The sequence below is a fragment of the Triturus cristatus genome, chromosome 3_2 (assembly GCF_964204655.1).
Source record: "Triturus cristatus chromosome 3_2, aTriCri1.1, whole genome shotgun sequence".
Classification (NCBI taxonomy): Eukaryota; Metazoa; Chordata; class Amphibia; order Caudata; family Salamandridae; genus Triturus; species Triturus cristatus.
This window is the reverse complement of record NC_140584.1, coordinates 584,246,688-584,274,247: the sequence shown is the minus strand read 5'-3', so window position 1 is coordinate 584,274,247 and position 27,560 is coordinate 584,246,688. Positions and strand designations below refer to the sequence as shown.

Genomic DNA, 27,560 nt, shown 5'->3' with positions numbered 1-27,560 from the left:
AACACAGGTGTATGACGTGTCCTTTTGCAGCATTAGTTTATTAGACATGCTTTCTATAGAGTGGCAAGCAGCGACTACTTGTAGCAATAGGTTTTCCTAATTGGCCCAACTGAGTACCTCATCTTTCATCAGTGTCACGACTGTAATGTCAGACAAGAATGAACATCCTGCAAGTTTACATATATTGTTCTGATTGCGCTGCTGTAACAGTGTGCTCTTAGAAAACATGCCCTCCGCATCATCTTCGTTCACTTCTCGCCCGTCGCCCCTCATTGTGGGTAAACCATCCATCTGGTGTAGGAGGAAAAACAAGAGTAGTTAATAGTCAATACAATTGCAAATAACCTTTGGTAAAATGGTAGGTGTTTGGGTTTGGTGTACTTAACTTCCATTGCACATGGGGAATTGTGCATTCACAGATGAAACTTGTGACTCATAAATTCTTCAACCTCGATTCATTACCACAGTAGCTGACACTTTCAGGAAAGTGCGTCATCAGTGCCAAAGGGCCAGTAAGGTTGGTGCCTCTGAAAGTTTGCCATGGATGGGAAAGAGCCGGCCAGCTCTAAAATCTAAAACGCCCAGCCCTCCCAACTGTGCCGGATTCCGGCTGTGTATTCATTCAGTAAAGCCAGAGCTCTCGTTCTAGAAACCCACGTTTAATATAAAATTATCTCATATTAAAAAGACATTTGTTTTATAGACAATAAATGCTAAAAATAAAACATCTTATAATGTGGCATAAGTAAGAGACAAGACGAAACATATGACAAATGGCGCATGTTAAATCGGAATAAACCTAGATTTACTATTACCCATGAAGTGATCTCATGGCAGCCACATAATTCATAGCCTTAGCCACAAAAATAACGTAAAATCTTCTTACCTTACAATAGAATCAGAGGTACAGCAAAGTACACACAGACCTATTAGTTTTTTTAACATTATTTTACGGTCAGTACAGCCCAGTGGGTAGCCGATACCACAGTGAGCTACTCCATACCAGTATATATTTTGGAGAGGGGGTGGAACAGAGGCAGACCCTGACAACTTCCTTTCTGGTCTGCGCTCAGCAGACACCAACACAGACCAGGCTGTATCGCTCTTCACATGAGTTACTTTCGTAATAAAGTTACAGATTGTTCCACGTGTGCAATATATCCGGTGTCCTTTGTGGCCAACACCACCACATAAAGGCATGCCCGCAAGCTCCGCAGTCCAGTGGGGGAGCAAACATCGTAGTACTGCGAAACTGAGCCCTAAGAAACCGAACCAACCATCAAGTGAAAGCAAGCAGAATACAAGCCCACCTACACAGCAGGTTGTCCTCTCAGCTCATACCAACAGCAATCCCCTTCTCTAGACACAACCCGAGCTATCACAAACCTATCCCGATTGTTTTACCGCAAGAACACTGCACAAAGGCCAACCCACATTCAATTTGGCCATATCCAACTGGATGTCATTACCAGAAAAACTCACCCCCAGAACACTAAAATGGTTTCAATCCAATTTCGATACCTGCAAATGTCATAGTGGCAATGGTGCTACAGCCCAAACTACACAAAGCATTATGAACACCAGTACATCGATAGACTACTCGTGGTATTAAAACAACCACAATATAAGCTAGAGTCCACGAAAAGGAGACCATCATATTTTAGGACAGCATAAGTTCTGCAGCCAGCAGTTTTAAAACACAAGACGGAAAACACTGTAGAACAACATGCCCAGGTTACAAATAGAATAACTCAAACTTTATAATGCGCAAAAGCACCATTTTCAAATACTCACATCAGCGGACATCCTTTGTTTCTCAAGGACGTCCCCAAGATATCGAATTCCTTCATTGACAAAATACTGAACTGCTATCAGGAGAAAAACAATGTCCGAACGAAACTTGAGTCTCAATACTGAAGGAGACTCACACACCACCATTCCAACCTCGGCAGAACAGGCAGCTCCACTACAAACTACGTCCTCTCTGTCTAATCGGATTCACCCTGCACAAACAGACACATCAGAGGTATGCTACCTACCAGACCCTATGTTTAAAGGATAGCGGGAAATCCATTGTCCCGCCAGCTCATACCTTCTGTGCACGAGGCATCACACCACAATAACTACAGACCGCAATTCCACACCTGCTACGAAGCAAAGAAAGCCTTGACTCGGGTACAGCTGAACTTTGCCAGCCAACAGCCAATCTGAAGAGCCTTGCCATGATCCTCAGAAAAAGATGTTGGTCCAACTGGTAAAAACACAGAGCATTTGATGGTGTTCAGTCTCATCTAATCAGAATCCCACCAAGACTTAGCTCTAAAAGTGCACTCCTGCACTGACTGCTAAAAAGTGTTGGGAAATGAACATAGTTTACGAGCCTCATCCTTGGCCAATGGGTACCTTTTAGTGCAGTAGATTGTTCAATACTAAGTGGTCATGCCTGTAGTGAAACCACAATCTCCAATTTGGCCAAAAACTGATATGTGTCACCCATGGACATTGAGAGGTAGAAAAAGCGCGGCCAGCACCTGTGTGATCAGACTCTGGGTGCTGTTGGCATCCCTATGCCCACCTGAACCCTTCATGGCCAACAGCTCCTGCAGTACATCTCAACAGCAAGTGATATGAGTTCTGAAGACCCCCTTCACAAAGAGCCTCGTTACTGAAGCAGAATCCTGATCCTCACATTCATGACCCATGACGACCTCTCCTGGATTCCTCTGTGGGCAGCATCATCATGTCAGCTGTTCTACTGATCCTCCTTCACCCACCACCTCCCAAAGAAATCTTGAACCAGCAAAACGCAGCAACTCAAGCGATCAGAAAAATACCCAGCAAGTTTACCCTCCTATTCTTGGTTGATCCTATAGGTTTCTACAATACAATGAGACATGCAGTCCCCCTGCTATCTGCATCATAAGATTGAAGCCCACCACATGCTTCATGTACATAGGTACTGCTGCCTAGGGGTCAGGAATTGACTCAATTTGTGGCCACTTCTCGTCTTATTTCTATACACGCCAAATCTTTTCCAGTTTAGGAAACTGTTTCACCTCCAACTTATAAAACCTTAAGGGTTCTGACGCCAGGCACCGCTTATACATAGGCACTAGTGCAATCCAACATTGCATGGCATTGCAAGTGTGATATAATTTAAAGTGAGTGCTTTACACATGCAGTGTGCGCTGCCTGCTGCCTGGCCAGGTTGTGGAGATTGGCTAAGCAGTAACTCCAGAGTGAGAAGCTGACTGCTGGAGAGAGACACTCACTAAAGGATCAGACTGGGAAGCTTGCTCCAGATTTGTCATGCATAGCAGAGAGCTGGCAGAAATGTCATAGTTTATAAAGAAGAAATGCATTCATGGTCGGAGTTAATCAGTGCAGAGCTGGTTGCATGGTCTGAATCCAGGGGTGCGGAGATGGAGGCAGTGTTAGAGCATTGTGAAGATGTCTGCAGGGTGGGAGTCCAGGGAGATGAGATGTCTTCAGGGTGGGAGTCCAGGGAGATGAGATGTCTTCAGGGTAGGAGTCCAGGGAGATGAGATGTCTGCATGGTAGGAGTCCAGGTAAATGAGATGTCTGCATGGTAGGAGTCCAGGTAAATGAGATGTCTGGAGGGAGGGAAACCAGGGTGATTTAAAGATGCATGCAGGGTCACAAGTAAGAGGCTAGGCACTGGCTCTGTGAGTCATATGTGAGAAACTAGCAACACGGCCAAAATCAGAGATGAGAAGGTGGCGGAATTGCCAGGGTGAGAGGTGACGAGCTGGCCACACGATCACAGTCCAGGGATAGGAATTGGCTGCAGGGCTAAAATCCAGGGTGAGTTGGTAGCAGGAGCCGACTCCAGGGTGATGAGCTTGCTGCAAAGTCAGAGTTTAGAGTAAGAGGCTGGTTGTGGAGTCAATCGTCTGAAGCAGGTAGCTGGCTCTGAGCACTGAGTTTATGATGAGGAACTTTCAGTAACGTCAGAGTTCAGTGGAGCACTTAGTGCAGGACTGATCGCCAAGCAAGGCACTTGCTGCTGGGTGAGTTCGGAGTCCAGCAGTCATTCATTTCATGTGCAAATGAGCTCTTCAGTGGCAGATCCTCCCAAAAACATGATCCTAAAGTAGATGCTCCATGCAGGACCATGCAGTATCTGCTCCTGGCCAGGCGCACTAGTGGTTGCTCCTCAGATGTTCCTGAAGCCGCTGCTCCTCACAGCCACGATTCCTCTTCAGAGCGTCTGTTTCTCACCTGGACTGGGGCGTTGAGGGCTTGGGCCTCTTCTGATGGCAGCTGCCACTTGACCTGTACAAGAAGAGATAGGATTAATGAGTGCAAAAAGGACTTCCATTGTCACAAGGGCAATGTGAAGGAGGCCAGCTGTATCGAGGAAGCGGTGCTACTGTGCCAAGGTGACCATTTGTAAGAGGTCAACACTGCTGCACTTCCAAGTTCACCAACCACAGATAGCAAGGGAGCAATGCTTCACTATCAAGAACCCAGTTCTACCAAGGGATCACTGCCACCATGCCACTGCTTCCAGCTATACCAGGTGAACACTTCTACAGTGCCAGTGTTTGTCTATACCAGACAATCCATGCTCATGCCAGTTTCCTCTGGAAGACACTTAACCATCTCAGGGCCACAACCATGGCAGGCTAGGCCTTCACTTTTGATCTAGTACAGAGTGAGCGGTACAAACCAAACGATAAAATTACCCTGTGCGAAATCACTCACAGTGCAAACTGTGCAAAGACCTTCTACAGAACAAACAAATATACTAAACTATGTTATTTCTAAACACATTTAGAGGAAAATATAATGTACACAGTATGATGCACAACATGAGCAAAACACAAACTCCAAGTCAATACATCATATTAAAATATAAATAATTATATATGTCGTTGGCATTTTTTTGTAATCACACACCATCGGATTATATATCTCAAAATTACTGAAATCCCACATGTCAAGAAATATGCCTATTTTGATTGTCTAGACGAGAAATTTTAATAAATATATTTGGACAAGATATTTTAATTTATATATATGGATCTAATTTCCAATGATGTATGATAGAAAATGCCAGACATTTGTATTTATTTATATTTTAATTTGATGCATTGACTTGGAATCTGTGTTTTGTTCATGTTGTGCACCATCATTTGTATATTATTTTTTGTCTACATGTGCTTATATCTAATACATAATATATTTGTGTTTATTGTGTAGAAAGGTTTTCACAGTTTGCACTTCAAGTGATTTTGCCCAGGGGAATTGTACTGTTTGGCTGGTTCTTGTGACCCTGTCCCATTGGTTCCTAAGGCGTTTCTCTCTCGCTCTCTTGTTTCTGATCTCAGGGTGATGGTTACATCAGAGTCCGTCTACTTCCATTACTCCGGTCAGAATGTCTGTGTCGAAAACGTAACCAGAATTAAACATCTATCCTGATGAAGGACGGTCAGATGTTTGAGGTGAGGTACAATGTATATTGCTAAGCAGAAAGGGATCACTTAGAGGAGGTACTAGCTGGGTGAGACCATACCATACCTTGGTTTTGGAGCAGATTTTCACTTCTAAGAGTTGGAGGATATGCAGGAACAACCGGACGCTGAAAATGACCTCAATGACATCCAGAAAGATGGAGATTGCCCACAGACACAAGGAGGTGCTCTGTGAAGGAAAAAGAGCAGAGTTAGGCAAGCGCTCTGTGAAGACCATGGTCAGAGTGAAAGGTGTTATGTGCTGGGAAAGTGCGCCGAGGGAGTGATTTGGGTGTTAGAGAATGGCTGGAGGAGGGAGACCCGTGCTCAGACAGGCAACAGTAAAGGTGAGGATGTAAGCCAGTGCAGTGCTTGGGTGCTATATAGTGGAGCAAGGTGTTTGGGAACCGCTCTGTGAAGAGGACTGTAAACAACCAATAGCTTGAAAAGCGGAGGCAACATAAAATACATTAAGGGCTCAAAGACAAAATTTGCAGGAACGGCGACATCACACAATGGTTAATCAATGTAATGGTTTGTGTGCATTTTATGGAGATGCTAGCATTCCCAAACTGTTACCCTCAAAGATACCCAAGGACATACGCATACTACGTATTTAGTCTGAACACTTCTTGTTGTCTAAGAAATTTGGCAAAAGCCTCATTTGACCTCTTCCTGGATTAGGAAGCTTGATACACACAGTGCAGTTTACACAATTAGGGGCAGACCCGAAGCATACTTAAAAAAATATATATATGTTTTTATTGGCATTTAATATTACATAAATACATTTCTGCAGTAGCCAGTATTGGACAGCTTGTATCATGCTAGTGCCATCAGTAATCGAAATAACTCAACAATAAAACTTGAAGGAGCATGATAGTATGATCAGACACCTATGGGGTTCACATTGCAGCCTATTTTTAAAAAATGAGCATCTCATACAAAAACATTTAATACATTTGGGAGATGTAGTATAGCAGCACAAGTGTTGCGGCAGTGTCTGAGGAGTGGGGCTGGCTAGTTATGCCGATGTAGAAGGCTTAGGAAACACGTAGTCATGGGATGTGGTCTAAAATGTGTCACACTGGTAAAGGTAAGTTAGGTTGGTCTGAGTTATTAGTGCTGAGCCATGTCTGGAATGGTCCCCATATTTCTCTAGGTCTGGATATCATTGGCATCAGGTCCCAAAAAGTGGTCAATTGCTCTTGACAAAATGTGATATCCAGTACCCAGGCTTTAATGGAAGGCCCAGCCTGGCTAGAATGGCAAAAAGGTATGACCATTCTACAGAATCAAAAGCCTTGGTGGCGTCTAATAGGGCCGTCAAGGTGGGCGTCTGGAGAGCCAGGAGGGAGGCATAGCATTTATAGAATGAAGTAGTCAGACTGTCTAAACCTGGAGCCTTATCGTTAGGTAAGCCGTTTATCACCTGTAAAATGTCTTCAGTGGTGAATGTTTCTTCGAGGTATGCCCTATGTTACCTGCTTAGCCAGAACAGTTCAATAGAGTCCAAATAGGTCGTGAGCTCTTCGGCTATGTTTGGGGAGGTGGAAGTGTATAGTGTAGCATAAAAGTTTGTTAAGTGCTTGAGTATTTCCTGTAGGGCCCTAACTGGTTTAGATTCCACATCTAAGAGTTCTACAATATAGGATGCACTTTGTGAAGATTTAAGAATATTAGCAAGCGTTTTGCCCGGGCGATCGCACCTCCATATCTTCAGGCAGAGGTCTATTTTCCCAGGAATTTCGCCTCTTGATGCGCTTCACTCTCGAACTCTGAGATGGATCGGGTCATTGGTGTTGTAGTATTTTAGTTCAATGTCCCGGATGTGGGATTCCAAATTTCTGAGTGATTGTCTGAACGTTTTTAGTACCCCCTGCCTGTCTAGAAATGCACTTTCCCCTTTTTACTGCCTTAAAGGCTTCCCGTAGTGTTGAGGGGGATGATACTGAACCCTCATTGAGGGTAAAGTATTCTGTTATGTCACCACAAATTTCTTCCCGAAATGCAGTGTCTAGAAGAGCGTAGGGCGGAAGTCGCCAGGTAAACTCTCGACAGGGGGACAGCGGAAATGTCAGTCTAAGGAGGCAGGGGGCATGATCAGAGAGTCCTGGAGAAGTGCCCAGCGTCGATTGTCCATGTCGCCACATCCCTAGACATCAGCCAGAAATTCAGCCTAAACCAAGCATTGTGCTGTGTCGTAATGCAGGTGCCCTCCCTTTTCCCAGGGCCCCGAAGCATACTTGGTTGCTTAGTACCTATTTTATTTAGTAAAGTTTATGAATTTAGTGTGGATGATGCCTTATGATATCTTGCCACATTGATACCCATTCCATTCTATCCAGATGCATTCACACGGTTTGCCAGGAACTGTCCTGTGTCAGGGGACGAGGTCATGCAGAAATTCAGGCCAATATCAAGGAGGGAAAACAGACGCTTCTCATGTTGAATAGTTCACAGCTTGCCCATGTTGACACGGTGACTAAGCGAATGACCACTGCATTGGCTTGGCATGAATATTCACAGACCTGACGGTGGTCTTTCCATTGTCAGCCAAGGCTGGGTATGCTGTTTGTTGCCAAGATGTGTAATGCATCTTCGGACAATAACTGACTAAGAGTAAATTGCGGTAATAAGAACAGTGTCTTTTATACTAGTTTCTTTTGCACTTGTTTGAAAGCCACTGAGAGTGTGCCTCCCTCTTCATTCAAGTTGCCATAAACTTCAGAAATAGTAGGAGAGATTCACAAAGAAGGCAGTAGACAAGCCATCCAAAGGGCTCCCCTGGAATTATTCGACCAAGCATAAGTAAAACTTATTTCTCACTAATGAACGGACATCTACCCCTTGAGGGGAGATTCCGACTCCTGTTTGACTTTCTTCAATGTAGATTAACCGAATGCAGATCCGCTTGGTCTTCACTAGCTCAAACTATTTCTTCCCTTCTGCTCTTTAGCAGGGTGACCGTTCTGAGGCACCCGCCCTCCACGCTCAGGGTATTCATGTGTACCTTTTCCTCAATGACTGTTGAGTGAGAGGCCTCTCCACCCAGGAGACCCCAACCTCCCTCATTCAGGCCGTCTCCTCTGCCAGATCTAGGCCTGTGTGCCAGTATGTAGTCTTTGCTAAGCCCAGCCCAGTTCCCGTCTTTCATTAAGGATGTTCTGAACCAGGACATGGGCTGGTTTTCCCACCACTAGAGATCATATCTTAGCATTCTAGCAGGCTTCGATGCATTTCCATTCAAAGTACCAGCACAGCTTGGTGGTTGCAGAGAGCATCTGCGTGTATAGCATCTAGAGTTCAGGTATTTTTTGCCACAGCCCAGAATGCATAAACAACTGGTGTTTGCATTGGCAGCAGGCCTCGGGTCTTCAGTCTGCTCAGGTTCCCATTTTCTAGGCAGTGAAAATAAAGCCTTCTCTGTTGGGAATTCGAACTCCCTCCCCTTCCCCCATGCTTCTAGATGGAACTCAGTTCCATTATTTGGAACCAAGTGTATACTTGGGATTACAGCCAAGGCATCACTCCAGAACAATGTCTGCAGTCTCCCGCATATGAACGTCCGAACCTCAACATTATCTTATCTGTTCCTGGAGGATTATCTGCCCTCATTTCAGGGGATGAGAATATTTATACTTACAGACAATAGTACAGCAATGTTTATATCAAGGTAAAGGGGGGAAAACTCGCCCTATTTGAGCCTTCCAGCAATATAAACCTGGCACTGGGTGAGTATAGTATAATGCGCCTATCAGCAGTCTTGTCCCTCCAATACGCAGGCAGATCATCTTAGCAAAGTGACCGGTACACCCACACAACTAGGAACATGGCCCCTTGGGTATTTCTGGTGCTTCTTCAGAAAAATTAACGGCAACCTTGTAGTTAGCCTGCTCCTGAAGGGTTTCCTAAGTGCTGATAACATATCGCATCAAGAAAACTTAAAGTCTTAAACTGTTCCCATCAGTTAAACTCCTACCCCAGACTGTAGCTCTGTTCTATTTTGCTCCGTTTATTTTGTCGAAGGCTTGGTCAAAACCAAACCCCTTCTTCCTTTGAAAGCAATTTTTCAGCTCCCCAGTATCTATACTATTCTGCTTATGTCACTCCTTACTGGCCCATCTTTTTTGGCTTTCTGTTTAATTTGACCTTTTCCGCTTTATTGTAGCCAAATGCTGGTATGCACTTGCTCACATGCATTGCTCTGGCTTACTTATCCCGAACCAGCCTTACTACAGCAGGGCAGGTGGGGAGCTCTTTTAGTTGACATTGCAAGCTCGCTCAGACTTTCCACTGCAACTATAAAGACATTTTTTTTTTTAAAATCACCCTCAGTTAATTATACCGCAGATTTTGGAGAAAAAATAAATAAAATGTCATGGTATTAAAAATCATCAATAGGCTATTGACTATTCCTGTGATGGCAGGTCAGGAGAGGAGATCAGTTGGAGGCAGTGGCAATCAATCATGGACCTGTGTGCCTTCAACTAGAACGTGGAGTGAGGTTGTTTAGCCTCCTTCATGGCCCAGATCCTCTTTCACACATGGGCACATTTCTACTGGATACAGTATAGTTTTCTAGCCACATGGATGGAGTAGTTTATGGAGCTTCGTGGCTGCACCCTCATTCGGAGGCGCTGTCTCTGTACGGTTCCTCTTATTACACACTCGCCGTCAGTCACAGAGCTCGGCAACCTGGAGTCTGAGGTGTTGGTTTATGGAGCGGTCAAGAGGAAACCTGGACATCATGCAATTGACTAGCTAGCAGTATATAGGCATACAATATAGGCGTACATTAGGCTTTGCCAAAGATCTATGGAAAGGAGGTCAAGTCCTAATCTTCTTTGTTTAATCAATGATGCACTGGTGATTTATATCCATCCAGGATCGATCGGGCTGTGATAGAGGCAAGTTTTCTTTTGTTGAAGATTGTGTTGTCAACTGTCAATTTCATGTTTGGAACTTGAAATTGGATATTTCATGGTTGGCGCAACTGACGGCATGGGCATGGAATGTGGTATTCTGATCTTTGCTGAGAGGGCCAGTGGGTTTTAGGCTTGCACTACAAGCGAACACTATACGCTGCTCCATGCAGATATAACTGTGTTATGGACTCGTCCATCTAGCCTCATAAAGGCTCTTTCTATTTTTTACATGGATCACAAAATCTTTCATCCCTCTTTCCGTTACTGTTCCTCGGAGGCATGACTTTGATGAATTCCAATTCCTTAATTACTATTGTGATTTCTCTAGGCTATTCATCCCTCCAGCAGACTGTTAAAGGCATGCACGTGGTGGTTCTTCACTGGTAAGCGGGCTTCCAGTACTTGGTGACTGTTATCATGCGCTTTGGGATGCTATGCAAACTCTGAGATTCTCTTGATGAGGTAATCTCAAAGAAAGAGTTGTGTTTTTTCATAGCAACATGTACCGTAGAAGAGTACTAGTGGAGTTGGAACTTGGATGCCTACTTATGCGTTTGGTAACCAATACATGTTGGACTTCAACTCCAGTACAGGAGCAGAAGTCCAACTCTACTTAACATATCTGGGGAAATTGCACATTCTTTGCATTCTTCCACTTCCCCCACTAACTCTAAAAAGCATTTTCAGACTGCAAGTTATCAGAGGAAGGGGAGTTAATATACAGGTTGCTCATGCCACCACTCTTGCATTGGTAGTTCCTCACTACATTTTTTCCAAACTAAATCGCCCTTCAACCAGCTCTCTACCTTAGCCGCAAGGTATGAATGTAGAGAAAATAACCAATACGGCAGCAAAGCCTGGCTTCTGTGTAAGTTCACTAGGCTCCAATTGAAATATTTTGCCTTACTGTGCAAAAAATGGTTCAATCCCTTGGCCTGCTTGAAAGACACCCCATAGGTCTGGCGCAGAACAGAACTGCCAGTACAAGAGTTAATATGATGGGTAACATTTACTGTTTCTCCATAAGGTGATGTTCATTCCTGGGTTAGCCCTTTGACTACAATTCCAAAGGGTATGTTACACTCTCCCAGAGAGTCAGATAGAAGATGTTGGATCGTCTCGGCAGAAGACTAAACGGACCTGCTATTTAGAGATTCCTTTTGCCGCTTTTCACTTCCCTCTAACTTTAATATTTATGCCTCCAAATGATATTAGTGTGTGTAAGATCTCCCCACCTGCACCACATGAATGCAACCTCACCATGCTGAACATAAGAGATAGCCACTAGTGTTAGTGGTGTCTTCTAAACAACACTCATCAATTACAAAGACTTCATTATTACATGTATACACAAAATCTGTAGAGTTGGGATGCTCAAAGGATGAAAGAGAGGAGGAAGACATTTAAAAGTAAGAGTCACTTACGTAGATTCGAGTGGGGTCGAAGGGACATTCATGTGAGATCTGTATGAGGTCAAGGTCGATGAAGGTGCATGAGGCAAGCAAGGTGCGGCCCTCGTTGACGAAAGTAATGACCACAGACACACTTATGCCCACAGTGCAGAGGGCTGAGAGCAGGGTGTTCACCACAGAGAGGACAAAGACAGACCAACTCTACAAGAAATCAAAGATATAAACACTGTGAACTGTTTGACACTGTAGTTGCGTTACACTTTACACCATGAGCTGTTTGAACAAGTTACTTAGCCTTCAGTAACGCTCTTACTGATAGAGACCATTTTTTCTCAGATTCCTCGCTGTTTAAATATTCCTTTGGGGTCAGACTGGATCTGGAAAATTTGAAATAGTACGTCTGTGTGCTGGTAGGTAGCGCCATACGGCTCTGCACTGACCGCCTTCTGTTTTAGGAATGATGTGCAGAACCAAGATAGGCTCCAATCCCACACTCGGACGTCAGCTGCTTTCAAGGCGGTCCGCTCCTCCAGACGCACAACCCCAAAAGCAAATGGGTTTCAACCAGTACGCAGATTCATAAACTTGGGTTCTTATTAATGAATGGAGTCCAATCACTGAATGTGGAGGACGGGAGGGTCAATGAGCAATCTGTGGCTAGATTCAGCCTCTACCAGAAAAAGCATTACTGAAGGTAAGTAACTTGTTATTCTGCTAGAGACTTCTAACTGCAGATTGCTCACGTTTTGAATGGATACCAAAGTAGTACCTATATGGAGGTGGTGTGTGAAGGGACTCAAGCCAAAAAGTCCTGCAAGACCAACCTGGCTGTAGTGCTTTATGAATGTATGGAGTGATGCCCAAATAGTATCCTCGGCTCTGGTTAAATGAGCTCACAACCCTTCCGGAAGCTGTTTTCGGGCCAGTTGGTAGCAGATATTCATGCAGAACACAATCCAGCATGAGATGATCCTTTTCTGCATGGCCTTGTCTTTGTTTTTGCTCTTGTGAAGCCCACAAAGAGCTGATTGTCTACCCAGTGCTCTCTGGTACGATCGATGTATAAGATCAGTGCTCTTTTGGGGTCCAAGCGATGTCGCTGCTTAATCTCAAAGTATGAAGGTGAAGATTGTGAAGGCCTGGGTGCAGGACCGGGTCCCATTGGTGTGAAAGCAGATAGAGTAGCCTGATCGGAGTGCAGATGCTCATGAGCTCTGGGTACCATACTCCTCATGCTCAATTCGGGGCCATTGGAATGACCTGGGCCTGGTCGGTCCTTATGTTCTTTAGATCTCAGGGCAGAAGAGGTATCGGCGGGATGAGATACAGAAGTCCCGAGTTTCAACCTAGGTGAAACACATCTCCTAGCAAGAGACGCCTTAGAAACTCCAACGTGCAGAACTGCGGATCCTGTGCATTCTCAGCGATTGCAAATAAATGGAGCAATGTTCTCCCCATTTGTGGAACAGACATTGCACCACTTCTAGGTGCTACTGCCGCTAGTTATCTGCTAGGAGTCTACGACTGAGCTCGTCCGCCCTGGCATTCAAAGATCCTGCCAGATGGTTCACCAGAAGGAAAATTCCTTAATGGACTACACTTTCCAGAGAGGCAGTGCCTTTTGGTACAGAGTCCACAACCCACCCTACCACAACCCCTTTGTTTCAATAACACACGGCGGTGGTATTGTTTGTAAGCACCTCTACCAGCCTTCCCTTGGTGGAAGGCAGAAAGGCTTTCAAAGCCATGCGAATGGCCCTCTGCTTAAGAAGGCTGGCATGAAGCCAGGACTCCGCCAGAGACCAGAGTCCTCTGATCTCCACCTCCCCTAGGTTGCAGGCCCAACCCAGAAATGCCAAAGAACCAATATCTGTCCAATAAGCATCACTGCACATCTTTCACAATGTCCACTGACATCTGGGTGTGGTCAAAGAGCTCCCCTTCATTTTGGACCCACTGAGTCTTCAGATCCCACTGCAGAACCGCACATACCTCCTGGCATGCTTGACTAGCAAGAGGCACGAGGCTAGGTGACCCAGCAGCCTCAGAGTCAACCTCACTGAAATCCAGGACAGAGGCTGAAAGATCATGGTCCTAGCTATAATGTACAGGAATCTCTTTTCTGGGGGAAAGGCATGCCGAAATGTCCAAAATAACTCATATGAAGGGGGGCATTTCAAAAGGAGTCAGGGGTGACTTTGGCACATTATTAGGGAACCTCAAAGATGACAGGAGGTTCGCCGTAGCCTGGAAGTGGTTATTTACTCCCTGGCATGAGCCCACCTTCAACAGCCAGTTTTCGAGGTAGGGGGAAGACTGGGCCCCCTGATCTTCGAAGATGCGCTGCTACCACCGCTAACACTTTCATGAACACCCAAGGGGCACTAGTGAGACGAAGAGGGAGCACAGCGAACTGAAAATGCTCCTGTCCCATCCCCAAACTGCATGTAGCCCCAATGGGCCTGCAGGATGGTTGTATGGAAATAGGCTTCCTACAGATTCAACGCCACCATCCAGTCGCCAGGGTCGAGGGCAGGCAAGACCTGGGCGAGAGTGAGCATTTTGGATGAAGGCATTGAACAGGCGCTGGTCTAAAATAAAACTAACACCTTTGCCTTCCTTTGGCACTAGAAGGTAGCGGGAGTAACGGCCATGCCCACTGCTGGTGCAGGCGCCCTCTCAAAAACTCCTTTGGCCAAGACTTGCAATTACTGCTGTAAGCTGGACAAGTGGTCCTTAGTCAGTCATTCCAGGGAATATGGAAGGTGCAGCAGAGTCGCCATGAAGGGTAGGGCATACCCTTCAGTACAATTTGCATGACCCACTTCCCTGATGTTATGGCCTGCAAACCCTGTAGAAATAGTTGAATCCTTCCACCAACCGGGTGGCTGTGTTCCACTAAGGAGCACGCTAAAGGGGTTTGGCAGGTAGGGCCATGGCAGTGGACTGGCCCAAAGGTCCCCGATCACATGGGCAGTGGGTGCCATGGCCTCTGCCATAAAAGGGCAGGGCATCTTTCTAAGCCTAAAGTGGTTGTCAGTATGGGGTACCAATGCCGAAACCACAAAAGGAATGGCAGGATTGATGTGGCTGGTGAGGCAGGGCAAATAAGCCCAGCGAGTGCTCTGTTAGAACAGGGCAAAGGTCTTCTGGGACACCGGCTAAGACTTGAGCAACTGAATTCCAAAGAGCGTGGGAATAGCAGCCCAGCAGGCAACTGGCATTGACTGACCGGAGGACCAAACTAGTGGAATAAAATACCCTCTTACCAAAAGGTCTCCACTTTCCTGGATTCCCTATCTGGGGGACTAGTCGGGAAATCATGTGGATAAGACCGACTGGTGGAAGCCTGCACCACCAAGCTCTCAGAGGAGGGGTCAAAATGACAGGGGCTGCTGGGGGAAGATCGGTGGCACCTTGCAATATGACGATTTACTGGAGACATCAGAACAAAATTTGGCATAGGCCCGTAGGAGGGTATCAGGGGGTGTCACATTGAAAGGTAGAAGGGGATCTGTAGTAGTCTGCCCTGGCTTGAGTACTTCGGTCAGCACTTTGGTTTTGACCTCTAAGGTGGAGGAGGTAGAGAACTTCAGCCACCTTCGGGATGAACATCGAAAGGGGATCACTTTCTTCAGTGGTTGGACTTAGAGGTCACATAGGGCTTGAATCAGGAGAGTTGTCGAGCCACTGGCATCTCTGAGATAATCATATCAGTTTTATTTGTTTCAGGGTTGGGCAATTTTATGTCGTGCTTCATAGTCATTATTGGAGTCTGACCCACACAAGGAATGGCTTTTGTGATGTGGGACAGTATGCGGATCAGAGGTAGGAGGTAGCAGCTATACAAAAACTATAAATGCAGCCTTGGTCGAGCCCAGAGTGGCACGACTGAGTAGGAGAGCAGGATTGGTACTTCTTTCTCCAATGTTGGTGGAGTCTGCACTGGTGTTAAAGCACCAGGAACTATTGTGGACTGTGGAGCTGGGGGCCAAGTCGATACAAGGGCAAGCAAGGCCCAGTGGTGGATACGGAGGGTACTGAGGAAAAACCCCCTGTACAGTATCCCAGATGAAGGAACTCTCTGCTCCTTGGGGCCCAGATGCGCGTCAGAGGGAGCCGGAAGGGATCCAAGGAGTTAGACCATGGCTTTGCATAAGTCTTGCATCTGCCTCAATGTCACAGATGGCCCCGGAAACTGAGGTTGTGCCGCAACAAGTTGCAGGATGGGCTTCGATATCGACCAACTTTAAGAGTGAAACAGACCATGCCCTTGCGCCTTCCAACGAGTAGGAGATTGGTGGGAAGGGTCAGATTCCCTCTTGGATTTTTTATATTTTTTCTTCGACTTACCTGAATATTTGGAGCGCGACGATAATTGACCTTGGGATTGACTCCTGCTACTTCTAGAATGGGACCAAGACCGACCCTTTGACTCGGGCCTGCCTCGAAGTGGAGTCTTCCGATGCTTGGAAACACAGAGGTTCACCTCATGGTCCTGTATGGCTTCGGGTTCTTCGACACGCAGTCACTGCAGGCCTTAGAGTCGCGACTCAATCTCAGGCACCACAGGTAAACCTGATGAAGATCTGTTACAGGCATCTGCTTGCAACAGTACAGGCATCTGCTTGCAACAGTACTTACAAAGTTTAAAACCTGTCATTTTGGGAGGTGACATTTCCCAGCACACTGTAAAATGTGGCGCAGAAAGAAAGGAATTGATGTCAGCGTGCAGGAGTGGGGCCTATATTGGCTCAGCACATAATTTGGGGGGGGGGGGGGGGGGGGGGGGGGAAGGGGTCAGTGCGGAGCCAGATAGCTCACAGAGGTACTCCTCAAACATACGTAGATCCAGCCTGACACCTGGGAAATATTCAAAAGATGAGGAATCCACAGTTAGTAGTCTCTATCAGAAGTTACACACATACAGAGGAAAGCAAAACACTGTATCCAGAGTTATTAAATTGATACATACCCATGCCAGACTCTTCAGAAATGTCAAGCATTCTAAGCAAGTGACCAAGTTATCAACTGGGGTGCACCACTACAAGTACTGGTGGTCCTAGCAAACCAGTGGTAGACGACCGCAACCTCTTCAGATACTGTCCAGCAATAAATGATTAAGAACAACCTCAGGCTGGTAGGCACATGGTGTGGATTTCAGACTATATAAAACTCTGTGTATTTATAGGGAGGGGGCTTTTTAGAAGGGTTAGGAGGGGTCTGCCTTGAAGGAGTGAACAGTGGCACAGCTGAATAAATCACTCAAAAGAACGGCTTGTTGCCACCAGTTTTCCTTTCCATTTTGAAGGGAGAGAGAGAGAAGCATATCCAGAGACTAGAGGTAGCCCAGCACCTCAGTCGGACATGCACTAGCAATTTTAACTCCCCAACTGCTGCTTTAACCCTTTAGAACCCAATATCTTTAGGGAAACTGCTGCCTAGTTTCTCTGCTTTTCACATCTAGTAAACTGGGCGTGAATTTCAGCCTCTTGGACAGAAAGTCAAATAAGTAGAAAGCGTCAAATGACTAGAGCAGGAAAAGCTTATGCTAAAGCAGCCGACTAATTAATATGGATATGCGTGAGGTGGCAAGAGATCGACAGGAATGCTAAAAAATAAAAGACAGGCAGAACCCGAGGGCAACCCCATATGTCTCAGCTCAACAAATAATAGCTCTGCATGCCACTATACTCCTAAATACATGGTAGGTAACATGACTAATATAGCAGAAGTTCTGTCATGGGTGTGGTGTTTTGGGGAGGGTTGTCACATATACATGTTGAGCACAAAGGAGAAGGGGAGAGCCTTCCCAAGCCCAGTCGACAAACGTAAGAATTCCAGTGCTAAAGAGTCTCATGGAGGATCCAGATGCCTGTGGTGACAAGAACCATTGACCACTGACCGAACAGATGGAAATCAATAAACCTTTGAGCTTTGTACAACATCCAGTCTGGCCAAGACAGCACCACGCTGATAGATCGCTGATGCAAAACAGTTGGCTGAAGAAACATAAGTGGAATGGTCAAAAGTCTTTGCCCCTGCTACCAGAAGTCTGAAAAGAAATGTTGCAGCAATTCCCAGGGCTCAAAGCCAGAAATAAGCTCAGTGGACTAAAGGTGCAAAAACAAGTTACAGGATGCATACCTCAAGTGTTGCCTTACAGTCTAAGGAAGAGAGACAGCCCTAATCCAGAAACGCCCAGCTCCCACCCAACAACACAGCTAGTGCCATTTTCTACGTGAAAGAGGCGCCAACTAAGACCCTATGCAAGAACAGGTAACCCTGAGTAGGTAGAACCTGGAGTTGTCTACTACATACCACTTAACTCTCGACCCTCTGTGCAAGTTTGTAGATTGCCACTAACTGATGGTACTCTAGGGACAGCCGCACAATGACTGACAGCTAAGTCACACCCTTGAGAAGTGCCTGAAATAGGTTATACGTCTGACAAGATTAGAAACAGGAAAATGTTTCAGGCACCCTTGGCTTTTTCTGGAGAGATTTAACATGGGAGTGAGAGAGTTGTGGTGTGAGTGAGAGGGTCTTCGTCAGACTACCCATTAGGGAATGTATTTCTTACTGTTGAGTAGCACACTACACTTGAGACTTGTAGGTGTTTTAAATTCAACAATAACCATACCATTAACAGTGAAACATATCAATCAGCTATTACAATACAGTTCTTGCAACAGAGTCAGTACTTCAGAAGCTCAGCACTGACAAAGAGGAGTCGATTTAAGAAGAATTGGGAGTGGAGAAGAACCAAGGGAGTTGCAAAAGAAGTCTATTCACAGGATACAGAAAATAGAGAACGTTGTAGTGTTTTATGAAAAAGAGGAGTTTAAATTGTGTTGGGGGACTGGCAGTTAATGGAAGTGAGTTCCAGGCAAAAGTAGCAACCCTGAGAATGAATTATTCTACGAGAAAGGAGTTTCCAATTTGGAGAGTTGAACTGGCAGATTTTTCCAGAAGCAGAAGTTTCTTTGGGCTCTAGATATAGAACCTAGGTTGAAAGGTAAGAGGTGGCATACATTTTTTGGGATTGCAAGTTATGTTTCATAAGTTGATATTTATCCCTGTATCCTTGCTTTCAATGGTAGCTAGTGTAGTTCACGTAATGCTGAGGAGATGTGGTCATTTTTTCTCAATGAGGACTTTAATCTGGCTGCAGAATGTAAAATGGGATTTAAAGGAGCTAAATGTGATTCAGAACACCATTTAAGACAGCTGTGCCAAAATAGAGTCTTAAGATCACTACTGCATGTAATGCAGTTTTTTTTGTTGCAGTTGATCTGCGTACTATCAGGCGCCCCAAAGGAGCAGCCTATAAGGGACTCTCTCAGGACAAAAATTCACAAGGAAGCTCAATGCAAAATGCACCGAAGACCTTCCACTGAGGGTTACACAAAATCCACATACTGCCTGTTTCTGCCAGGAAGGAAGGCATTTGCACTTGGTGTGGACCCTTCAGTGTCAGCCATATGGGGTCTTCCAGAATTCCCTGAAAGGGCAGTGGCTGGAAACTAGGCAAAGGCGAATATATGCAAGATCCTCAGAGAGGATATAAAGGGTCTAGACCCTTCTGGAGTACATAGGTGCCATGTTCCCAGACGGGATGACCTTCCACCAGATAGAGTTTGACGTGTCCTCTGGAAGTGCAATGCTACAGGCAAGGGTGCAATATGAGGAGGAGACTTCTGAGTTGGGATGAAGTATGCTGAGGGCTGGGAGCCTGGATTATTTTGCTCTGGGCCATATCTAGAGATCACAATTAGTTATAAAGGATCTCATCCTTGTTCTAGGGTTGTCAAACTCGGAGAAGGATGTCCCTTTTATCCAGAGCTGCCAGAACCACCCTTTGGGATTACTCCTCTTTCGTCTACTTCGGTCTCCAAACCCACAGATAAAGGAACCGCCTCTTGACCTCGCTGACTTGATAGGAGTATGGCCTGGCCTGGACCCTTGCAAACTGAACACTCTGCATATTAGAGCTAGTTATGGCCTCCATTGGAATCAGGGATAAATCGCTCTCCCTGCTGGGCTTCTTTCTGTCCGAGCAGTCTTAATGGGTTGAGTTGGGCAGCTATCAGTCTACCCCATTCTCATTGCCTTGTGGCGTCCCTCAGGGATCTTCTCAGAGCCCCACACATTTTAATCTTTATGTCACTCCTCTGGGCAAATTGATAAAAGGTTACGGATTTGCCCTTGTTTCATACGCAGACGATACTCGAATAATGGTCTCAGTGAGCAGTCCACTCAGCTCTACAGCCACCAGATTTCATGACTGTATGAGCCATTTAGGGAGTTGGATGACAGACAACTGTTTGAAACTTATTTCCTCGAAAACTGAGGTCCTCATATTTGGTAATAATCCCTCCATCTGGACGGACAGCTTGTGGCCTGTCCAACTCGGCTCCTTACCTATGCCAGTACCTAAAGCAAAAAATCTTGGACTCATCGTAGATACTAAGCTCTCTTTTGAAGCATAGATCAACTCCACCACTTCGGTCTGTTACATCACTCTTAAAACTCTCAGGAAAATACTCCCCATGATTCCCCTAGAGTTAAGAAAAACCGTGGTATCTGTAGGCTGGACTATTGCAATTCTCGGTTTACCAGCGGTTCTAAACGCAGTATCCAGAAGTTACAGATTGTTCGAAACAGTGCTGCAAGAGTACTATTAGGAATCTCTAAATTTAACTCTGTGACCAAAGCCCTAGTTCATCTCCACTGACTGCCGGTAGCAAAACGTATCCAGTTCAAATCCCTCTGCACTGCATTCAAAACATTGAACCATCTAGGGCCAATGCAACTGGCTAACCATTATAAACCCTACATCCCAGCAAGTTCCCTCATGTCTGCAGAGCTTGAGAATCTTGTTGTCCCGAGAATAAAAAGGGCTAGGTGGGGTGGTAAGAGCTTCTCCAATACAACAATCAAACTGTGGAACTCCTTACCAACATCACTCAAAAAAGAGAGAGTTGCTAAAATTTAGAAAGGGTCTAAAAACATGGCTGTTTGGGCATAACGCTTAATCTATTGGAGCCAAATTGGTCTGCTTTCATGGCTAGCACCTAGACACCTTAGGGTATTGTGCGCATTATAAATACTTCATCATCATCATTAGTTGTCTCCATAGACCGGTTGAGACTGGCCCAGGTGGTTTGCTGGCTTAAAACTTGGCTGAATCCCCAATTAAGTCTGAATCATGAGATTATTAGGGACTGTGTCACCCTGGAGCGTGTAAATAATATTCCGTGGATATATTATGTCAAGAACACTTTAACTAAGCTTGGATGTCCAGAACTATTTGATTTCCGTGACAAAATAAGAAAAGATGACTTGGCCTGGGTAAAAATACACTTTCAAAACCTGATGTCGGTAGAGCGGGAGGAGATTGAGTTAATGAAACCGTTAGTTAAAGCCCATCTCCTGTTAAAAACCTCCCCAGAGATTGGACCTTACTTGTATTGTCACAAAGCCGTTCCACTGCCTGCTCTTAACCGGATTCTGCTTTAACTTAATTAATTTCTTTCTGGGTAATTCGCAAGGCTGGAGTAGGATGTGCGAGTTAGGACCATGTACCTGTGACAATTTCTCGACTCAGGACACAATGCACTTTATAATGTTCTGTGACCACTACAGTGCTATCCGCAGGAGGTTCTTAGTTCCAATTTTAAAGGGAGAAGGTTTTATACAGGTCAAACCCGCTTTACTCTATCTTCAGTTGCTCAATGACCCATAGGAAATTTTGACATTGCAGGTTTTTTAGTCGCAGCTGTGAGACTTGGAAAGTACGGCAACCTATGCTATCTTAAGAGTATCCGCCAAGTTTTTGTTATTATTCTCTTAATACCTGCCTTTCTACTTATGAACTATTTTTATTGTAGTGATGCATTGTTTTATCTGTTTTAATGAGAGCCAAGATGTTTATGTAACTCAATGAATTCTGGTTTACATCCTCCCTTATCTTTTTATGTCACCCATATTTTTGATGTTTTGGTTCTAATGTTTTACTGTATATTGTACTGTGATTTATGTATTGTATTTTGATTTATGTATGGTACTTTTATGGTTTTTATTAACCGAATAAAGTGGTTTGATTGATTGGTCTCCATAGGAAAATAGTAGAGCAACTCTGCACCCCTAAAGACTCAATAGGTTTTAGTCTGTGGCTGAGGGTAGCGAGGATCCAAGGGTATCTCCCAGAAGGTGACCTTGTTACATAGCTAAAAAAAGGGAAGATGAAGACCTAGGCATATCCTACTATCTGTTTTTAAGAATGAAGAGACATATTTACTCCTGCTGTCCACTAGGCACAGATGATCAGATTAGATTAATCTTCAGGTGATCCAGGCAAACAACCCTTAGCCCTAGTAGGATTGATTTCTTCAGCTCTTAATAAGCCCAAGTGATCTCTTAGGTTTGCACTCCCTGCAGGAATCACAACAAAAAATGTCTGTCTTGGAAGCAGGTAAACACATCCCACTTCAGCTCACAATAGTTTATCGGTCTTTTCCTGTGAGAAAGCCTGAGAATAAGCCATCTTCTCCGGTTTTCTAGAAGTCCAATCTACTGCCCATCCCTGCCAGAAACTGAATAAGTAGTGGACCTCTTAAGTTGGAAGTTGTCAGTAAAATACTGGCCAGTTGGACCATCTAGTAGCCCTAACCAGAAAATATGAGAGAAGCGAGGCTGCAAGACAATGGGGTTCGTTGTCAAAGTTTTAAGTGCCACTTAATCATCTTTAATCGAGTTGAGGTCTAAAGCCCCACATCACCTGCAAAAGCAACTGATCTGCATTGGAGTCCCTGCCTCACAACCAGAGACTGTAGTAAAAGATTATTTTGTCACTCAGAGATGCCTCGTTTATCTCTGACTGTAGGCTCAGTGACTGAAACCCTCCAAGTGCAAATATCCCAGTCAATATCCTAGAACCAGACTGGACTAACTTGAAGTTGCACCCAGCATGAAGAAGTAAAAATAACAAGAGTTTGTTTGACAGAATCTTTCATTTGGCCATCTGATTTCAACAATGGCTAAAAAGACCAATTTCTTTCTCTGGCTGCTGATAAGGAGTGCTCCTTCACTTTAGGGACCGCATTACATTAAACTGATGAGGGATTTCGTGATGAGATTGGACAACTGCAACGTTACCTATGCAGAAGATCCAATAAAGTGCATGAAACTACAGACTTCAAAACCAGGCTGCTACACTTTGTTTCAACCTCAATAAATCAGAGCATGCCACCTGAGCACTCAAAGCTCATGCACTGGCTCCTGGTGACTCAAAGTTCAAAACTTTCTGTGCGGTCTTCAAAGTTCGAGAGTGCCACAGCCCCAAGTAGTCAAAATCACTTTTAAAGAACAATCCACTGATTCAAATCCAGGGAGCGTGCAGCGTTACCCTGATCTCTCTACTCAAGTTCAACCCCAAGTCACACAAAGCCAAGATCATCTGGGTGATAAGACCACAGATCTCGAACAGATTGCACCCTGGTATCGGAGTTTGAGGGTTCCCATCAAATGTATTTGCCTTCAAGAGATATCTAAATCCAAGCTTCTTCAAATAGGTCTTTCCTTCCCACCAAGCCTTCATAGAAATACTCACTTCCACTTCTTCAAAAGGGGAGACAGTATCACAGAGGAAAACGTGTTCTGAATCTTTTTAGGATACTAAGTATAGGTGCTGGCTGCCGTTTTTAGTTCTACCCCACTATATATAAAAATATTTGGAAATGTATCCCCAGGAGCCATATTCTTTATTTCAACTCTTCTATCTGTCTAACTATATATTAAAGATAATCATTTTCAAAGATATACCATGAATACCACAATTAATTTTATTAACTGCTCATCTCGAACACTACCCAGTACTCTCTATGTTCCATGGGACTCAGAGAAAAAGCCTGACATCCAAGAACTCTCTAGCAAAGTGAAGGGAGCAGCTCCTCCAGCTGTACTGTGAGGAGCACCTTTAGGATAATATTCATAACATGGTATGTATATGGCATTTGGTGTCAAAGGTTTGAAGCTTCCAAGTGTTGTAATCATCGTGGTTAGCATTATGCTAACTAAACCACACTTGCTTCACCAACCTAGTAGGGTAAAACACTGAGAAAACTCCACCGAGATCTGAACCTGCGACTAGCAAGACACACACCGATCTATGCAGCAATCCATTCACCTTTTCACTCAGTCAATACCTCTTCCCCCTTCATTCTTTCCCTCCACACATTCAGTGCAGTCACCATACTCCTAAGTTCAGACTCTAAAGGTGTCTGCAAACAGTTTCCAGAGCATGCAACACCCTCTTCTTCTTAGAAAGATGTATGCTTACCAGAGGCCTCTTGGAGAGGTACTGAGACAGCACGATGACGGTGATGCCGCATGTGATACTCTGCAAAGGAAAACACAGTTTAAGTATGAGATGTTCATAACCACTAACAAGATCATCATCAGTAAATAATAGACATCATAGGTAGAGGTAAGGGGTCTTAGTGAAGTTACTGCAAGTTCTGGTGGAGAAGAGAGCCTCATCAAGAGGTTGGAGCAAAGATCCGGTGGTGGAGCAAACAGAGAATACGAGAGCTCAAAATGCTGAGGACGAGGGTGGGGCTCTGGATCTTCATTGACTGGAAAGCGAAAGATACTCAGCAGGTGTTAAAGGGTTACCAGTGACTGCCAATTTGTCTAGACAAAGAAGTTGAGATGCATCTTTTTATGATAGTGAACGGTTAAGATGTGGGCCAGTGTTAGCTGAAAATGGCATGAGGATGGAAAGGTTTGGGGAGCCCTGGCTGTTGGGAGGCAGAGGCCTCATTCTGTTCAAGTATGACCTCAAGCAGTTCACGTCTACAAACTGTGTTTGACCTTTCTCCATACGCCTATTTTCACTGATAAAAGATTTTTTAAGGAACAGTATTGCTGGATAGAAGAATTAAAACATTTCCACATGACCGGTGGACAGTCGTCACCTCCACCAAAACAATATACATTTCACTGTAGAGTATTTAGGTTTCAGCTGTGAATTATAACTGGCGAATTCCTGTGGCATTATTTATTCCTTCTGACCAGATCGTTTCTGAATTTAAAAGTTGTCAATTTTTGATAATGTACTTATCTAATCACTAAATCAGTGTAATGCATAAAGTATAGTACCCAAGTAGGTGTGTTTTAACTTAAGATATAGGGTGCTTAATTTCAGAGTTGAAGACGTAGAATTTCCTGATGTCTGCAAAACTTGCTATGAAATCTGCAAACAGTAGGAGATGAAGGACAGTTATGACCCTGTGGAATATACCCTGATATCCCATGTGCTCATTATTTACTCACCATACCTCTCCAACTTGACTAATTTTGCCACTTTTGTTGAATTGACTTCAGGAAGATTTTGTATAGTTTTTAAACTTTGATGGAGTTCAAGCATAGCTGAAGAAAGTGTCTGTTTCTTTCCATTAACCAAGAGGTGGCAAAATGTCATGAATTCCATTTAAAAGGAGACTTATAATTGAAATACTCTGCTCATATTTACACATCTTCCCTCTCCCGGAGCTCTTCTATTCGAGTCCCACACACGTGTCCAGCTGATAGTGTCTCAGTGTATTCCTGTATCAGTGTACCTCTGCCTCTTTAAGTCCCATGGTAGTGTCTGTGCCACCATGCATGGCTCTCATCCTAGATGTAGGATGTAGGTGTCTCCATGCCTCACTAGTGTCAGTGTGTTGCCTCAGTAAGTCCAAGTTCCTCGTTCCAATGTATACATTTCCATGCCTCTCCCCTGTTCTAATGTGGTTCGCTCGCTTACTGATCCTCTGTCAGTGTATTACTGTCAGACTGTAAATGTTACCTTCTTGCAGCAATCTTCTGTCCTAAGAACACTCTTGCACAGTGACCCAGTGCTTGAAACCTACTTCTCGACAGGCAAGCCTAAGTCTCCTGTACTCCAGATACCCGACAAGGATACCAAACATATCACATTAAAACCCCTTAGATTTCTTTGTACCACTAGACTTGAGAGATTGCTCAGGGATATGGACAGAAAGCTGTAGGACAGTTGGGATGTTCCAGAAATGTGCTTTCCAATTCAACTCCATCTTATGGTCACTGGCTAGAGCATTAAAGCTAGTGAACAAAATTTAACCAAATTTGCAAGCCAGAACATATTTATTAATATTCACTGTCGGTTACATAAATACTGCCTACAGCTATATTTTTTAATTAAGCAATGCTCTGAAAAAGAAAATGAAGTTACTGTTAACACATTGTTTACGATTCACGGTGAAAGCTAATTCTGTGGGCTGTCAAGCTTATAATGCCTCAAAATCACGAACGTTGGCCACTTACTGATGGCACTGGCTGAATTGCATTCTGCCTTCAAACATAATAGGCGTCTGCTAATCATAGGGAACTTTAATTTAAGGCTAACAGAGTACTCCAAAGAAAGCCCCCATCTAGATCCTCTGCGTGGGCTGAATATTACCCAAAGGGCCAAGGTATGTATGCATGCAAAGAGGCATACTTTAAAGTGGCTGCTGTCCTTAGGCATCCTCTCTATTAAACAGCTGGCCAAGCAGCCTTTCCCTTGAACGGATGTCCTAACCCTCTGTGAACAAGACACAAATCAAAGCTCCTATGGAAGGGTTGAAGCATCTATGGAGGCCTTGAAAGCTATACATGTAGCACAATAAATTAAATAACTTATTAAAGTGGCTGAGAGTGTTCTTATAGTCTTCAACAAGTAGGCTCTCTCTACTGACTGTCAGTAAATGACAAAGCAGCTGCATCCCAAAAAGTGTTTGTGGTAGTTCCAAGGTAGCTGAAAGCCATTTTCTGATCTGACACCCATAATTGGCAAAAGTGTCGCTGAACAAGAAACACCCATAATAAATATCTTTAGACCTGCTAACACAACTGTCATCATCAACGTTGGATTGGCCTATAGGGCAATCAGGCAGCACCCGATTGACTGGTCTGTCAGGTCAGTGTGTGGGCCAGTTTTTGGTTTGCTGGACCGGTTTTTACTGTCGATTTTACCGATATTAAAACAAGCATTGCAGACTCCAGGCTCAAATCCATACAGTTTTCCATTCCTTGCTAAACATTTATACAGCATGTATTTAAAAGTTAAAAACTTCCCCAACTTGCAAACATGGGCCATTTTGTTTTTAGGTCTCTCTTAGAGCGCAGCGCACATGTGCTGCTCTAGGAGAGGGCCTCTTGGCATCACTACAGATTTTCTCAGCTTTTCTTGAAGCTTGTGCGTGTGGTGCTCACATGCTATTGGGCTTCACCGAATATTCTAGATGTCCTCATTGGCATGCCCCAGTTGTAACGCATAGGACACCGATCTCCTGCACATGTTGGGGGTATACCCCTTGTTGACTGCTTATTGGACAGAGATTTCGACAACCCTGTCGGAACGGACTGGCACGAACCATTGGGACAGCAAGGACAGCACGCAATCGGACAAAGGTGAGTGCATGTCCCACCTTTGTATCCGTCCACGGCCTACGGCTTGAGAGAGCGAGCAGCAGCGCCATCTGTTTCCAATTATCGCACCCGTGCCCGCCTCTCGCGCTAATTGTAAACAGATGGCGGTTGGGCTGGCCCTGGCTTTTTTTTTTTTTTTTAACAGTCTGATGAGTTGAAGGAAATGTGCCAGACGGAATACTCCAAAGCGTAACTCCCACTTGCTATGGAAAACATAAATTGAACCTAAAAAGATTATATTAGATACT

The 27,560-nt window shown here is 44.6% G+C and overlaps 1 protein-coding gene across 1 annotated transcript in view; it reads right to left on the bottom strand.

Moving 5' to 3' along the window:
* Positions 1-640: 640 nt before the first annotated feature.
* Positions 641-27,560, bottom strand: part of TMEM54 (transmembrane protein 54) — an 85,787-nt gene continuing 58,867 nt past the window's right edge. Inside the window, exons 3-6 of the mRNA XM_085648369.1 lie at positions 24,161-24,220; positions 11,830-12,018; positions 5,545-5,667; positions 641-4,296 (exon numbers count right to left, since the gene is read on the bottom strand). Coding sequence (XP_085504495.1) covers positions 4,204-4,296; positions 5,545-5,667; positions 11,830-12,018; positions 24,161-24,220 — 465 coding nt within the window. The 3' untranslated portion in view covers positions 641-4,203. The remainder of the gene's footprint in view (positions 4,297-5,544; positions 5,668-11,829; positions 12,019-24,160; positions 24,221-27,560) is intronic.